Here is an 18,144-nt window from a genome sequence, read left to right on the forward strand (position 1 = left end):
GAGCATTCATCCTCCCTCTGTTTTCATTTCCTTTCACCTCCTCCCCAATTAATTTATCCTGGAACTGAGAAGGTTTTCTTGAAATTAGTGTTTTCCAGGAAAGCATTTCAGTTTTGATAAATTCATTAGTTCAAATAAATACTATTCCCCCCTTGCTGCCCCAAAATTCCTTATCTGATCTACTCCTATTTCTTACAACAGTAAAGGAACAGATTTCCCATGTCTTTTCTGTCCACACAACTATATTGTAAAGCTAGGCAGGAAGCATATGGGATTTACTGTTCCCTGAAATAACAAGTAGTTCCAGTACCTTTCATGAAAAGCAAAACGTAATATGTATAGCAAAAAGTCTCATTTCCCCAGTATCTCTGATTCTTGATTTGGTCTACCTCCATTCCAATCAATTTTTTCCATGGACCTCACCAGTAGTGAAATTTCTCTCTTTTATCCTGTTTTACATTACTGTGTTATGGAACAGGAAAAGGTCCAACAACATATAAAGCAAGTGGTTGCAATGCAGCTTCTCTAAGAACATTATAGAGTATAAAGTTGAGATCTCAACCGTCTACCTAAAAAATACAGCATTTTAGAGAACATCCTTCATTGTTCAAAAGTGAGACTTTTTGGCAAAGGAGCAGTTTCATTTTTCACATATTCAAGTCACTATATGAACAATAATTATGTTAAATTAGCCTTAGCTCTGAAAGTCACTAGATAACTAGCCAAGTTCAGCAGCTACAGCCTATTGAACTGTCTGTCAGCATTATTTTCTCAGGACTTGTCACGACCTCCCATTCTGCAAACACACAGGCTCTGTAAGACTGAACATCAGTTACTGACGTAAGAAATAATGAAGCCTTTACCGTGCTCCAGCACTTTCAGGGGAAACCAGAAGAGAATGATGGAATGGATCAGGGCATTGATGCAGTGACCCCAGAAAACCTGAGGGAAAACAAACCAAGTCATCAGTAAAGTCCAAAACTCTTGACCTCTTTCTAACTCCTAACAAACACTTCATTGTGTAGTTTTAGAGTCAGACAATGTTTGTCCTGACGTGAAATACCTAAACTTCTGCAGGATCTATTTCCTCCTACAGTTTCTGCTCTTTCACAAGAAAACACTGGTCCTGCTGAATGGTTTTATTCTAACAACTTAAAATATAATAGGTAAACATCCATGTAATTTAAGATAGTTATCAAAACACAGCAAAGAGATGGAGTAATCCTCCTTTAATTACCTCAAAAAATAATTTTAAAAGATCGATTCAGTACTATGAAATGTTCTGTTTTCTTTTAATGGGCAAATATTTTGTGCCTCACTGTGGTGACGCAAGTTGAGATGGACATAAAGCCACTATATCTACGTGGCTAGGTTCGGACAAAATGGCCAAAAATAGCATTTATTATTTTTACATATTACTTATGTATCTTAGATAGTACATGTGTCAGACGCTGATAGGCTTTCTGTCTTCTTCTTCTTGCTTGCTATTTGCTGTTGCTGTATGTGCCCATATGCTGCCGTTCTAAGTTCTGGGTTTTCACATCCTGTTTACAGGCTTGACAATTTGTGACTGTCTTAAAGGTACACAATTAAGTCTTTAAAGTCAACTAACCGGTCTGCAGACCTGCTGCAGACCCCAACACCTCACAACTTTTAACTTACAGGTTTTACACAAATTAAAGCTTTACATACTGTACAATTTCTTCTCTAAACAAATCAAATGTACAGTTTCCTTGATTCAGAAGGACATTTAGATGTACATGTTATAGAATAAAGACAGAACTCCAAATGCTAGCATTGAAGTAAAACATATTCTTCAAAATGCAAAAGTCCAAATAATCCAATTAAAATATTATCTTCCAAAAGAACTATGGGAATAGAACTATACTAACTGTGAAAAAGCCACCTAGTAGAAAGCATTATGACAACTTCTATACTAAATAAAACCAGGTGATGTTATCCAGTTCCGATCAAAGTCATAAACTCACCGCTTATCATTAGTTGTGAATTGAAAAATCATACTCTGATACAAATCTTAATTTGAATCAAAGTTTATGGATATTTCAGGACCAGATTCAATCGAAGCCAGAGCAGAAAATCCTTATTTAAAAATAAGGATTTTTTTTTTTAATAAAAGAAAATACAATCCCTTGAAAAGAACTGGGAGGCAGAACAATCATTCTCAGTGGCTAGCATAAAGCAGAAGTAACTGTGGGAAATAAGTTTTGTAATGAGAAAGACCTGGAAAATATGAACACTCACGGTTTTTCTTAAAGAAACAGACTTTCCCTTACCCTTGTGTTGAACCCATCAGCATTTTGAGTAATTTTATATAGCTGTGGAAATCTAAGCATGCTATCTTGAGTACACGATCGTTCAAAAATTCCCAGAGTAAAGGGTGGCAGTGCTGTGAAAATCTGCAAGAAAAGCAAATACTAATTAAAAGCAGCTATTAGTTTTAAGTGGATCTCAGATAATACTTCAGTACCTAAACAATAGCAAAATTCCCACAAACATCAGTGAGGACTTACTTCCAACTAGCATGTTATTTGACATAATTTTCAAATGCCCAAACAAGTCCAAACGTGAATTTCAGCAATTCATAACTCAAATACTGACTTATGAACAAGAGAAACATGAAAGAAAATTCATACTAATAACCAATTAGTTTAAACCCAAGTAGTCAAGCATCATTAGCTTCTGATGTACCAGCTAACCTAGCAAGGGTAAAACACAGACTGCAAAGGAAAGACAAGTACTTCTTCAAAAAAGCCTTGTGGGACTGGGTTCAAATACAACTGCAGTTGTAGCCATAATTAAATGTAATACGCTTAACCAAAGCTAAGTTCACAGACAAAGCAAATGTGGAAATCACATTAAAAAAAAAAAAAAACTCCTGAAAAACAAAAGCCATTCTGTATTATGGTGCTTTGGGGATTCTCGAGGCAGGCATGAACCGATAGGAACAAATTATCTGCAGTATGTGTCTGTGCTATGGATAGACTTTTAAGATGACCAAGCCTCAGCAGCTTTCCAGGAGAGGCAGCAGGACACTTTGCCAGAAGCAGAGTAAATTAGCCTCTGCTGAGTCCCATGCTGCTGCTCTTCAAGTGCTTCCAGGAGCCGAGGCAGATCATTTAAAGCCAGCTTGGCTATCCATGTTTCTCACAGTCTACAGTGCAGGCACAGAGTGAAAATAATACCAGGGTGCACGTCTGAATACTAAACTTCATTCACTTCCTTTTACATTAGCAGTTTAGATTAGAAATTATTTTTCCGATATGACACACAGATACATTTTTAACAGTTTGAGAAGTGTTCTTGAAGTTAAGAATCAGCTTGAAGTTACGATTTGTTTCTAGTGTTTATGCACGTTTGCAGAAGGTAGGCTGTGGCTCCCACCAGCAGTGAGCTGGTAGTCAGGGAGCAAAGAGCAACACAGGAGATTAGAGACTAGTGAGAATCAATAATTACATTCCTAGATCCAACTGGGAATGTGCTGCTTTTGCTCATAAATTGGTAAACCAGATGGTTAAAATGGCAGTAGGCTAATAGGGGTGGGAACTGAAGCTAAGATGGCTGGTCCAATATATTGCAAAAAAGGCACATTTTCATACATCTTTAAGGTATTTCCCAGGTTCCCGAGTATATTGGGGTATTTACATTCTCACTGGAAGTAAATCTTCTAGTGTTTTTGTTTATGAAGGTAAGCCTCCAGTGCAAAACAGTGCAAAAGCAGGAATTACACTGCTACTGTAATTTCTTACATGTACGATTTTAATGAGACTAGTAGTGAAATAACAGGTTAATCTGCACAGAAGAGTATGACAGACCTAAGACCACTTCAAAAATCTAACCTCTTCAAATTATGGAAGTCCCTAATATCCTACTAGCGCTTGGTTCTTCATGAGTCCATGCGACTAGTTCTAATTTTAGAATATACTGACCGTACAAAACAAGGCTTATTTTCTACTTCATTGATTCTAGAAGACTAGTTTCATCCGTGAGCTTTATGTAGGATAGGTGGATCCATCAAATCAGGTTTAAAGGTAATAGATGCAAATATCTAAATGTGAATGACAGAGACCGAGTAATGGTCAGGAAATTAGGATGAAGAGAATCAAGGAAGTGGAAAATCCCTGGACAAATACTGTCCATGAAGAATATGAAATCTTATGGGATATGAGGGTTTGTGCCATCACTTTTAAAATTAATGCGACAGAAGTTAAGTGTTTCCATTAATACTACTCAGTGATAGGGATAATTTGCTGGCTTCTTCTGTATTACCATATATTTGGAATGAGTAATCTTTAAAAAAATAATTTAATTTCCCCCCTCCAAAGAGAAATTCAAAGGATTTTCTAACACTGACAAAATGTCCTAATGGTTTATAAACCCAGACACCAAGTCACTCATCAGTAACATTGCAAAGGTAACACTCAAAATCAGTCAATGGCATGGAACTTGGTCCCAGAGATCGTCCAGACTTTAATGAAAGTTATCGATTAAATAGTAGTATTGATTTAAGTGAAAATCACGTGCGATACTGTGGCACTCTATGGAGCACAGCAAAAATCAGGAATCAGTCTTGGACTGACATATCTTGTTCTTGGTTCAAGTGAAAAATGCTGGTGACGCAGCAACACTACTTCCCGTTCTGGACATCGGTAGCACGGGTCAACCCAAAGCATCTGCATGACACTTCTCTGAGCATCTGTTAAGAGTCTGAGGGGAAAAAAACCCATCAAAACTCAAAGATTAAGACTCTGTGTCTATTTTGAACATGAACAGTCAGCAAAATATTCAGTACAAAAGGCTGAAGATGTTTTTGAAGACCAAATTAAATTCCCTCTAAAAGCTACAGAGTATTCTGGAGGTTATATTAGGCAAAATGTGTATTTCAACACATTTTCCCAAATTTATTTTTGTGATAAAAACACCACCGAAACCAAAATTTTTTATCTACCTCAGAGTGGATTCAAAATGGCTTTTACAAATGAACTCACCTTTCCTGACATACAACCGAGACAGTTACCTGTGAAAAATGGGACACACAGTAATATACAAGTCCCAAGCACTATAAAGTCAAAACTTGTAGCACTTACCACATTATACAGACCAATGCACCACCGCTCAAATAAGATCTGTCCAGAAAATCCATTAATGAAAGCAAACCAAAGCTGAAACAAAGACAAGTAACAAGAAGTTTTAGATTACTACTGCAGCACGTTTCCATTTACAGTAGAGGAGGAGCATGGAGAACACAAACCACCATGTGGAGACAGCTGCTTGTCATGCTCTAAAAATAATTTTCAGTACTGTCAGGCAGTTATCTTCTGAAGTCTTACATTTTAAATACTGCCAGAATAATGTTTATTTAAAATAAAATACTCAGGTGATGGAACAGTTTGCTATATTTGCACCATTGCGCTAAAAAATTAAAATTGCCTCAAACTATTTCAAAGTCTTTATTGCTGGCAAATGCTTGAAGCCAGAAGCCACTTTAGTTTCCATCAGGGTTTGCAAAGAATTTCCAAGGTAAATGTGTTTGGATGGATGCTCTGCTTGACTAGTGTCCTACTTTTACAGTCCCAGAATTCCAGTGACACCAACTTACCAGTTACATAGTCTTACTAATATTATAATCTTATTGACTAGATTGTGTAAGCATGGTATTTAATAAACTACCAAATTAGTAATAAAAGGCTGTGGAGTCTTCATCTTCTTACAAAACCTAGCTGAGCAAGCCCAGAGCCACCTGGTTTGAATTTTATGTTCACCCTACTTCAAACAAGAAGTTGGACTAGATGGCCTCCGAGGTGCCTTCCAGCTGAGGGGATTCAGTAATGCCACAATCCCAGGAAACCACTGTAAGCTGCAGGACATCGGTAAACTCTTTTTAGCATTCCCTTGGACCTAGCTTCCTTGAGCCTATTTCTTATCTTGTTTAAGCAGCTTTTTGAAGCAAGAAGTGCTTTTCTGGGTTGGAACAAAATTTGTAGTCAGCGGGCATTGAAAGAAGCTTAGAAAACAATATAAGCAAGAAGGAAAAGAATTATCTTACCCCAAGAAATTGGAAGAATAATCAACAGTTTAAGGGCATCCTGAAACAGTTTGCATGTCAACCATTGCACTTACTAGATAACAAAGGATTTCTGTGAATGTGTGGCTGTAGTCCATTTTAAACTCCACACTGCAACATGGCACTTCATTCAAAATTAGCTAAACATTATGTGTGGGAACACTCCTTCTCCCCACCCCCTTTCAACACATTTTGTCCTGCATTTGCTTTACAAGTTCATGTTGCACTGCAGGCATAGGTATTGCAGACCAGTCAAGGGATGCCCACGCCTATTCCCTTCTCACTGCCCGAGTACCCACGGCACCCACTCCAGGCATCTCTTCCGACACCATTCTGTCACTCACATACAGCAGCACTCTCCTGCCAGCATAATTTCTTCTCTGGCTCACTTGTGCGGTATTAGTGCCCTAGCAAAACACCTCCAATGACAATTAGTTAACTGTATGTCATCTGATCTCTTCCCCTGCTCCTACCCAAAACGGATAAAATTAAGAAAAACAACAAGAGAAGATTACCAATACTGCATCAAGACCTACAACTGTTGCCATAGATGCAATGTCTAAACAGACTAGGACTCTTCAGCATGGGACAGAGGCAACTTAAGGGAAGATTAACATATTTATAAGATTGACAAGAATAGCAAATAGTTGTTCAAATAAGAACTGCTGCAAGACAGTAGATTAGCAAGCTACACAAAAAGAAAAAGCAAAGGGTTTCCACACAATACGTGGTTGACCTAAGGGAACTGCCTGCCAGACTATGCTGTGGACGCCAACAGCAATTAGAAAAAAAAAATCATGGAAGGAAAGCTGGAGACCAGATGTGTCTGCCAGAGAACTACCACTGTTCACAGATAAGAGATCGGGTTAGTTGAACTCTTATCCTGACCCTCTACAGCTGTTCTTACATCTAGTATATCACCATTCTTGTTTAAAATTAATCATTCTAATGCACTCACTGTTCAAGTGAGAAGCAATGCCACTGATCTCAACTCATTTGCTAATAGATATGCCTTGCACAGTAGGCAGCTATTTGAATTTATTTCCTACAGTTTTTTAAACCTGCAACTGCTCTTTCCACTAGAGACTTTCTATCAATTTCACCCCACGTTACTCTGAAGTTTTTACTCTGCTATACCTGCTGCCACCTTCTTGCAGCTTGTACTTCAGAAGTGCCCTTGTAAGCTTTCTTAAGAGCCAACAGTTTCTTACCAAGTCCATTTAGCTGAAGGGCATCAGCCTAGTATAAACCACAAAATATTTCTCCAGTTTCTTAAAAAAATTCCTCTTTCTTTCACATTGTCAATCACACAATATATTAAATCAGCATTTAAGTATTCACCTCCCCAGCTCTGCCCAGTAAAAGGACAAAGGGAAGACACATTTCACATCACAGCTTTATCATTTCTACTGTATAAACTTGAATGATCACTGCTCTTTAAATCTTGCTCTAAAGACTCAGTTAGTGGCTCAAAGCAGCACACATAGACCAGTCACACTCTCACACTTGGAGTCTTTCAACCAGCATTTTAAATCAGCTACTTAACTCAACACTTCAAATGAAATACATAAAAGATCTTGGGTACAAAGCCTGATGCCCCAAAAAGAAACCACAATTAATTTTGAGCTGTTAGGTAAGGAACTAAACAGTTTCTTCTCTTAGGAAGAAACAGAGATTTAAATAAGGATAGTCTCAGATATTTAGCAATGACAGTCCAGGCATTTAGCATCTCCAGGCTTCTTACAATTAATTGCAGCTATGAATGAAGGCAGCAATCCTACAAAACATAAATAGCTCACAAATCAGAAGCCTGTCTGGCTAGCTGGCAACCACAACCTGTGCACTACTGTTTTCTAGACCCCACTGAGAAAGCAAATTTCAAAGATTTGTAGCAAATGTTGAGGCCTTTTATGACATTGGCTCATGCTACTTAGAAAATCATTGCTTTCTGAAACCATAGCCTCCCATAACTAGTCCTCTAGCAAGATGTTGCTGATTTTCCATCAAAAGGGTAAAACAAAGCAGCCAGACTTTATGTAGCAAGCCCAAGGCTAGGAGAAAAGCCCCAAACCAGGCAAAGCTAACATCTTAGATACACATTTCCCAACAAAAATACTAGCAATAATGAAGTGATAATACAATCATTTAAAACTTGGACAAAGAAAAGCTGGTATGATGCCCCACAATGCAGCAGACTGTCAAAGTACAAGTGAAAAATACCCCCTCAACAACCCAATTCTTTCTACTCTGAGTTCCTACCCTACCAGAACTCATTGAAGGACCCTGCTAAAATCACCTTCAGATTAGTCATTTACTAGAGAATAGTACTGAGATGGATGTGTCTGACTGTGGTAAACAGGTATTTAAGTGTCACTATCTTTAGCCTTCTGCAGTGTTTTTCAACATAGAAAGAACGCCTTAAAGAGAATTTTTTTCCTTATTTCAAGCTGCTGTAATTCAGAAGGCCAGGAAGTAACATTCAGAAAGTTCAATGTTCTGCTATTTCAAAAGCCAAATTTGAACTATTTTTCTTTTGGCAGGATCCACACAGGTGAAAATTCAAAGTGAGAACATTCCCAACGCTTATGCAAGTCTGCATGCACCACATGCTCCAGACAGAGGGCAAAAGCTGTTACAGCTACGACACACTGAAAAATAACAGCTATCTTTGTCTTCTCCAGAGATTCACATTATCAAATGCCAATCAACAGAATGTCATATAATTCCTCAATATCTTAATGTCAAGAGTAAATCAGATACTCTGTGTAAAATATACACCTATTTGAATTGAACATAAACCATAAATTGTCATGCATGGTTTAGGACCAGCTGTTTGTAAGAGAGAATATGGTATTCTTTAAGGTCAGCAAAGAGAAAAAAACCAACAAAAAACCCTCCACCTCAATCTTCCTGTTAACAGAATGAAGTTGCAACAACCCATACTTGACTCAGAGTTGGTAAGCTGGTAGAAAAACTTGCCAAGTCTGCCTGGCTTGCCAAGCTCCAGGGATTTGCAGGGCTCAACTCCAGTACTGCTATGAACAAATGGACCCAGAGTTATTAAACCGCTTTTCTGGCTGGAAAAAAAGAAACCTTTTCACTTTAACTATTACCTGGCTGCCAAAAAGCTGGAAAAGCTTATTTTTAACTCTGCTACAAAATATATATTTTTCTACCAAGGACAAGAGGTCCAATTTGACTGTAAAGAAATTCATACCTGCGGCTGAAATTTGGGTTGATATATTGCCGTGCTTTATTATAGCAGACATTGCAAAGATCTGAAACCAGTAGGTATTGTGCACACAAAGTGGAACATGTTGCAAACTAAAAACTACCCCATGTTTCCTGCCTTGAAGTGTGGCCACATTCTTTAAGTAAGAAACCCCACTGCTGAAACACTCAATGCCAGCTGTGATGTGGGCACTGTGCCACTAGAGAAGGGGAAAGAAAAAAAAAGGAGGGGGGTGTGTGGGATGTGGAAATGAGACTGCTGCCTCCTTCCAGAGGTCGACAAAAGCCAACAGATGGTAAAACTTGGTTAATATTGACTTGAGCTGCAGGCAAACTGAGGATCTCAAGGTAAAAGAGTCTGGCGCTGCCATTTTGAGCCACGAGCCCATCCACCTGCTCTAGAGTACATTTTGAGAAAAGATCAAGTATTATTTTCAAAAAATATTCCCACTTGAGCAAGTTGGAAGGCAATTTTAATTGCATTATTGCTTCATGCATAATTACCGCAACATTAATGCCTGAAATAGTAGGAACTAATTTATTTAAGTGCTCTAAGGCACTGGGATAGCAAATCATCTATTCTAAACATGTATATTTACGAAGTCTTGATAATAGACAGCTTAACAAGTACTAGAAATGTTTTCCCAATTCTGCTAAAGGGCACAGAAAGCTAATGTAGTCAGGGTATCAACAATTGCCACAGGCACCAATTATAGCCAGACAGGATGCCTTTCCTATTCAGAAATGAATTTAATTCTAAAAATCTGGGCTCTCAGCACACACACATTTCACATGTTCTTACCAAACAGGCTCATTTACAGTTTGCTCAATAATGCAGGTTTGTGCATCTCCTATGCAGTTCATTAATGATGTGTCGTGATTAAAAACCTCTCATTACAGATGTCTGTCTCCATGCCCGACTCCTATGCCTGCCGAAATGCACACAGCCTTAAAACAATCGCTTTGTTAGAGAAGGTACAGCACCCACTTCATAACATAGGTAAAGAGCCTCGATAATAAGATTGGACAGGGTAAGCATGGCTGCCTAAGACTGACTTGATTTGCCAAGGCATATTTCCCTTGCTCCTTTTATTCCCCCACACTGTTTATTAACTCTTTGCTGAAAACAGATCAATATTTTTCAATCGAAAAGCATTTGCTCCAGGCCTATGCACTCCAAACAAGTGCCCATTTAAGCTTAAAAATCATCTCCAATATTCTCCACCAGTGTTCACACATATTTTAAAAGTTTTGCGCTGCTTCTATCTCATTAAAAAACCCCTATGCATTGATTGCAGAGCTTGGTCAGATAAATATCAAAGCAACCAATACAATAGAGATTTCCTGGCTTTAAACACTAGTTTATTAAATAACCCTGAACAGCTGCTATTTCTTCTGTTGTTGACTACAGAGAGACAGTTTATATTTCAGCATACTAAAGAGCACAGTTTTATCAGCTTCATCTTTCTCTACTTATAGAGGAGACTTGTAGAAAATTTGATTTCTTCCTTATATGTGTTGTTTCCATGCTGCTCTTCTCCAAGCAATCAGCTACTGACACCCATCCTCCAAAGCACAAGTAACATACAACAGGAGGGGCAAGCACAGAGAGAGCAGAGGAAAAGGGGGCATGAGGGCCAAGAGCAACATCACTCACAGTCATACAAACTAGCAATTCGTAGTTTAAATCCTCAGAAAAATTCTGAAGACTTCAAAATTAAGTAAGAATTAGTGAACCTGTGGGTTTTGTTTGTTGGGTTGTTTTTTTTTTTCCCTAGTGGTTACCATTAGAGAACCATCATGTTTCTTGCCCTAGGAGTTGTGAGCACTGTGGAAAGATACCACATCTGCAGATGACTATGCAGTATACATCAGAAGCAACTAGCCATTTAAGACATGAGAAGATTGCCTCTCCCAGCAACATTTGGCCACAACACACTAATTAACATGTTTTTAAAAAAAAAACAAACCACAAAACATAGCAGGCCATGGAAATTCTTTTTCTTCACAGTAGGGTGGTGGGTTTCTTTTTTTGTGTTCCTTCAATTACACAAACATCTAATCAGTATGTCAAATTATGTATTTAATATTTACCTCACTGGTAAAATGAACATGCAGCCCATTAGAGCAAATTTAACAGAAAACTATTATCTGACTTATTTTTTTAATTCTTATGACACCAAGTAGAAAGGGTAAGATATTTCTCCAGCTCTTCTGGTGTGAAGTGTTCCAGGGTCTTAGTATTTCTCCAGCATACTAATTGCTGCAGAAACAAGCCTACAATAACGTGATTAGAAATAGCCTGAACTACCAAGGCACAGACATACTTGCCTAAAGATGTGGTTAAACTTAGCGGTTCCTCAGAACACTTCCCTTCTACAAACAGAACCAACTCTACTCTGGTAGATATTACTATTTTTCATCCATCCTTAAGTTTTCTTAAGCTGACACGGCTACACTAGGATTGTTTCATCATGCATATGTGTGACACCTGAGAAGTGACAGTACTCACATAGTGACTTTTTAAAAAACATATTAAAAAACAACACGGCTCAGGACAGTTCTGTCCAGGACGCAGAGTTTCAGCACACCTGCATAGTCAAAGGGGTCCAAAGCACAGCCAAAGCAAGACTATCAAGACTGCTGATGCTGGGAAGTCACCCATCATTACCCTACAAAGCCAGCAGAGCATCCTGCTCTGGCTGGAAGTCAGGCTGAGACAGATGGAAGATGCCAGCTGAGAAGAAACAAGACAGAAGCTCGTTGGCTATATCCTTTTTTCACCCCTGCTTGGGGAGTGAGGTGGGCTCAGCTGCTTGGTTGGCAAGCTGGAAGCATCACACCAGGCCACTGTCTCCTGCTACTACAGTGTAAACTCATGCTATGAACTCCCTGTACCATCAGCCCTTTTTACAAAACAAACATTACTCATAACACTCCTTCAGCAAAAAGAGTGCAGCTGTAAAGAAAGGTTTCCATTGTCATGGAAGACGTGCTTACGCTCAAAGCAGCAGTGACTGCAGTGTTGCAGCCATTCAGTAATGTAAACGTTCTTGGGGCTTGTTTCTCCTTTTTTGCCTCCCAGATTTCCCTGCCAGCTCCTTTAACTGCCCTTGAGTACTAGCACATCACTGTGGAACTAGAAAGTACAATATGACTATTAATAGCTTGGCATGTATTAATGAGAATTTATGGTATCTCATCAGCATGTAATCACTCCAGACTGGTCTTGATACAACTTTCACAACTGTGTAATTGACCCACATCTCGCATAAAAAGATAAGGACGTGCTATTACATGGTTTTAAATGACCTGCTGGCTTTTCTGAAGCTAAATGGTATCTTTAGCCAACAATGAAGTAATAGAAGTGCTTTGGGTTTGTTATTCTTAATTTGTTCTTTAATGCTGAAATAAATGGATAAAAAAAAGACCCAAGTTTAGCTATTTATATTATTAGGTGAGGAAACAGAACAGTTTCAGGTAACTTACCCACCTGAAATTTTGCTAAGCACTTAGAATCCAATAATAAAAATCATGTCAGAAAGCAAGAAAAGTAGTATTTGAAATAGAAAGATCAGGGAACTGTGGAAAAAAGGATGCTACTACTATTAGCCAAGTAAGGGCAATGAAAGGGAAAGCAAGCACAGAAAGGGCTATAGAAAAGATCAACAGGCCAGCAAGTCTAGTATTTGATGTACAAGCAGAAGGAAAGCCAACAAAACACACGATGCTCCCTGAATGAAGCCTGATAGCACCATGAGTCAAAAATATGGCTGAACGCACCAAGGCTGTTCATACCTGGGATGTGCACTAGGGCTCACTGCAGCCTGAATAAAGCACATCACCACAGACCTGTAACCACAAAATTCATCAACACCTCTCGTACCAAAACAAGAACAGAGACCAGAAGCTTTAACACAAATCCGGCCCTAGAAGATCTGGCACGCACAGAAAACCCCAACATTGCGCGCATTTACAAAGCGGAGAGTGGAAATGTCAAACCTCCGTTATCTAAACACCCACATTGCAACCCTGTATCTTTGTGGAGCTGTAACTCTGTGGGACACTGGTGGAATACACCTGGTCCCACCCAAGCTGGAGCTAGCCTTACTGCAACATGCATTCTGTCACAGACATGTATGCAAGTACCTTGAGGTGACTAGCAAGCAATCCATTTCTCTAAAATCATAGCATTCCGTTTTCACATCCAGTTAGCTGAAAGATAAAATCCCAAACCCAGACCTCATTTATCTAGTACCCCAGAACAGCATCGCAAGAACACGGGAACATGTAAAGATTTCTTTGAAGCACTGCCCCTAAAGGAATAAGAGATCATCAGAATGGAAGAAGATAAGATTGAATTAAAAAAAAAAAAAGAATGTATAGAATGCTGTAATTCATTAAGAAAATATTACTTTTACTCTTAGTTGTCTTCTTCCCATAGCATTGTGTAGCTGGCAATTTCCCTGTAGCCTATGTGTAGCTTAATGAAGCAAAAAGTTCCCAATCCACATACAAATGCATTCACTTATACCTGCATATGGTACAGGGCACCAGGATAAAAAGTAGTAGGGAGATCAATATTCATTTTATGTAGCTAAAATACAGTTGTGTGTTCTTATTTCTTGGATATAAACCTAGGCAACATCTTGCAGTAATCAATACTATTTTAATGTTTCCAAGGACCAAATGCATTCCCTATACTGACAGAAAAGCTGATGGTGAGGACCAAGACTCTGACCGTCACTATTCAGTTCCTATTTTACACTTCAATCCTTTCCCTTCAAACCTTTATTTGCAGTAGTCCCTTATGTTGCACTCAAACACAGTTTCACAGATTTTGCTTTCCTTGTCACCACATAAAGGAATCCTTCTGCAAAGCTGCTGAATTAAGTGCAATAGAAGCAGTTCTGTAGCAAGGTCATTTTAGGTCTGGAACCACAGTCCCCTTAGGATTCCCTATTATGGCTACATGAACTGCCAGGTGCCCCTTGCAAGTCTGTTCCCCCCCCCTTCCTCCCTATGAAATAAAATTCAGTCTCTGTAAGCCCTTGCATTAAACTACTTTTATCCAGGAAGTTTATACATAGTTCTCTTACAGTTTGGAACCCAAGGAAAAAAAAACCAAACTCAGCAACAGAAAAGCCAGACCACTATGGAAACAGCAACTCATCTACTGTCATACTGACAAGAGCAAACCTTTACAGTTGTAATCTAGGGAGCAGCCCATGTTTCTCATTACCCACAACTCTATTAGCATTGCAGCACAGAGACAACATGCTAGCCCAAAACTACCAGGACTCACGATGCAATCTAAACAGCTCCCTAGTACTTATTTTACATTTATTCCAGTTTTATGTAGTATTACAACCATTTCCTTGGTCAGTGAGACAGCCTAAAAATAGACAGGACTTTCCATTTTCTTTTTTTTACACACCTGCTTTTAAACATGCTACTGCTTCCCTAAAGGCTCCAAGACTAGTTCAAAAAAGGTCTCTCCCCAGCTCTCACTGCCATTCCTCTCATGTGGAAAATACACACAATACTGGTAATTTAGTCTAAATGTATTTCTTTACATGCAGACAAAAGCTGAAAGACTTGGACCCTAAATACCTCTTGCCAAAATACGCAGCACATGGTAAGAACGTGCAATCATTTCACTGGTAAATTACTTCTTGATTTACGTCTCACTAAAAAATAACGTTTGAACTTCTTTTGGAAAGCAATTAGTTTTCACTGCAATACCTACAAAGAAATTCTTGGTGTGCCTTGAAAGCATTCACCGTATCTTCTGATAGAGCTGTGTACGAAGAAAAAAAAAATCATCAAAGTAGCTAAGAAAAAATACCTTAGATGACAAAAAAAATAGAAGTTCATACATAGCAGCAATGCATTCATGTGATTGCTGAATTCAGTTCAAGACTTCATTTTGTGCCTTTGGGAGAGTATTGGACACTCACTCAATACACCAAGCAAGCCTCAGAGAGTGCTTCTTTTTATGAATGACTCTCCTGAAAAGGCTGAGTAGTAAAGGAGAGACTATGGCAGGCTAATGATGCTTGCTACAAACCTGTTCTTGGTTTCACAACATTTCGCAAATGATTTAACTCCAGCAAGCTAACTCACACCATCACCTTCCTGCTAGGAAAACCCTTCATGACAAATAACCAAATTGCCTCCGAATGGGGGCCAGCAACATACCTCTGGTTTCTGTAGCTTTTTACCAAGCTCCACAAAAACACAGGAAGACTGAGTGGTTACACACAACAAAAAGCTGAGACTGCACCTGAGGCAGTGCTCACAGGAACAAGGTCTACAAACAAAATTTGAGCTTAGGCAATGCTGTAAGTAGCAACTCTGAGAATTAAGATGTATTTTTCATCTTTTACGCGCAACATGGAACAAAAAATTATGAAGAACAACTAACCACAAGCTTACTTCTTACTTGAAAATTAGGCAAATACATATTAACACGAAAACTCTATTTGTACAAGACTCTAAAGTTATAAATCCACTTTATCTCTGAAATAAACTGATTAGAATTTCCTTTAACTAACTACAGTAACGAGCATGAGTATTGCTAACTTTTAATACAGCAGACAGTGGGAGGCAGGGAAATATGCACAGCATCCATACCATGATTCACTTGATCTACACAGAACAGCATGACACTAGCTCCTGTGCAAGTAAGTCCCTTCTAGTCCTCCAACAGTAGTTGTGCTTCAGAACTAGACTCAGGTGCAGAAAAGCACCTACAGAGTGCAAGAGGGAATAAATGTTTTCCATTTGCAAGCCAAATGAACTAAATGCAGTTAAGGTCCATATTTGCTCCCTCTTAATAAATTCTTGGGACAGCAAGCTCTTCAGAACACCGCAGAGCTCCAAAAGACATTATTCTCTATGGAAATCATATATTATGTGAAAATTTGTCCAACTAAATCATAGTTACAGTTTTCCCCCTATTGTATTCTCCCCTCATTCTAGATCGGAACAGCATACATCTTTAGAAAAGTAGTTCCCCTTGCTCCTTGGCGCAGAATGAATGCATCAATTCAACATTGAGTTGAGACACACTAAGACTTTTTTTTTTTTTTTAATAAAAAAGCATACCATGTAAAGTGAAGGCAACCAGGAAATAAGAAAAATCATCAGCTGTACGGGGATTCTGTGAAGTCATACGCATTACTGGTTTGGGTTTTTTTCTTTCCTTGAAAGCATGTAGCAGCCCTTGTAGGCTCTTGGTTACTGGAGAATGTGCTCACATCTCTAAAGGAGAGAAATCCAGAAAGAACTGCAGGTGCTAACTTTGCATAAGAGTACCAGGATGGTCATACGCATTCAGGCCAATGGCTCATCCCACCTAGTTGCTTATCTTCAACAGTACATGCATGCCAAGTCCTAGAAAAGAACACGAACCACACAATTTCCAGGTACTCACTCGGCATCTGCAAATATCCAGCTCTGTGCATTTTCCAAGTCTCCTGTATCTTGCCTATGTAACAGCTGTACCTGCAACAACTCTATTTTTTTCTCTATTTTTTGGTGGTTTCCTGTTTCCTCTTAAGCCCCTGTACACATCCTGCAACACAATATCCCTTAACAAGGAGTTTTAGGTAGGGTTCAAAACACCGAGCTCAAGTGCAAGCTTCAGCAAGATAGCGCAGCAGCTGACAGGTTTATTTTTCAGGACCTACCTGACTAGCAAGGGGAAAAAACATTATGAATGGGACACCAGTGAGTCAAGGAAGGCTGAGGGAATGTCTCTCCTCAGATTTCAACAACTCAACCACCTGGTTAACATGAAACAATGAACACTATAGTAACAACAGATTTTTACCAGTTCTACCTAGAGAATAGGGCTGGTGAGCAGTATACGTGAAACAGACTGGTACCCCATATCACCTACAGATGTTTTCAGGCCAAGATGGAAAAAAAATACTTGTTCTAAACAATGCTACTAAGAGGTAAGATAGTATTCTTTTATCTAGGCATCAGAAAGATTTCCCCAGTGGCAAAAGCATTAAAGTTACGAAATGTGGGCCATATGCAGTAAAAGACATCTAGTCTGAAATCTGGCACCCTCAACCCATGCAATCCTTTAAGTTGCCTTGGCAGACTTAGTATCCTCAAATATCCTCTTATCTTGCCCTATATCCACATCACTAGACTTCACTAATGCTATAAACACAGACCTCATTCTTTCCAGCACTTCAAAGGTTTTAAAAACCACCAAAAAACGCCCACAAACAACCAAACAAAAAAACGCAACCCCCAGTCGGTCTACTCAGTCCAAGTACACCAAGGGCCACCAGCCAGTCAGCCTACTCCTCCTCCAGGTGCTAACGCTGAGCAATACGGACACAAGCCAGTCCACATCTATAAGCCCAGTAATCAGCTCTCTAGAAGAGCTGAAAGACACAGCATAGCTATTGCTCCCTCCAAAGACACCCGAGACCCCTGTAGAATTAAACAAAGCAAACAACCCAGCTTCCAGACTCTCAGGAGCACTCTCAGAAAAAAAGTCATTCCAGCTCCAAAAAGGATATCACAACAGACAATGACTTCATGTTTCATTTAAGACTGCGTCTTCCATACTACAGCACAATCAACTCAATTTAAAAAGCAGGTTTTGTGCTCTGCAGAACAAACTACCCAGGCTATCATTTCAGTTTAAATCGGGCTTAGAGTGCTCACAGACCATTTGGAACCAATTTAAGTGGATTTACAATCACATCGCAGTTAAACCACTGTAACTTCCTTGTGTAGGCAAGCCTGTATGGCAGGCAAGGGAACGTTTGTTTATAGTTTGAATGACTATATGAGGAGAAAGA

The 18,144-nt window shown here is 39.0% G+C and overlaps 1 protein-coding gene across 4 annotated transcripts in view; it reads right to left on the reverse strand.

Moving 5' to 3' along the window:
• The window catches only part of ATP8A2 (ATPase phospholipid transporting 8A2), a 349,988-nt gene that overhangs the window by 111,966 nt on the left and 219,878 nt on the right, over window positions 1-18,144 (reverse strand). For all 4 annotated transcript variants that reach the window (XM_056328949.1, XM_056328950.1, XM_056328951.1 and 1 more), the window contains 3 exons: window positions 5,106-5,180; window positions 2,295-2,417; window positions 864-942 (listed from right to left, as the gene is read on the reverse strand). In XM_056328949.1, coding sequence (XP_056184924.1) covers window positions 864-942; window positions 2,295-2,417; window positions 5,106-5,180 — 277 coding nt within the window. The remainder of the gene's footprint in view (window positions 1-863; window positions 943-2,294; window positions 2,418-5,105; window positions 5,181-18,144) is intronic.

The sequence above is a fragment of the Falco biarmicus genome, chromosome 2 (assembly GCF_023638135.1).
Source record: "Falco biarmicus isolate bFalBia1 chromosome 2, bFalBia1.pri, whole genome shotgun sequence".
NCBI lineage: Eukaryota > Metazoa > Chordata > Aves > Falconiformes > Falconidae > Falco > Falco biarmicus.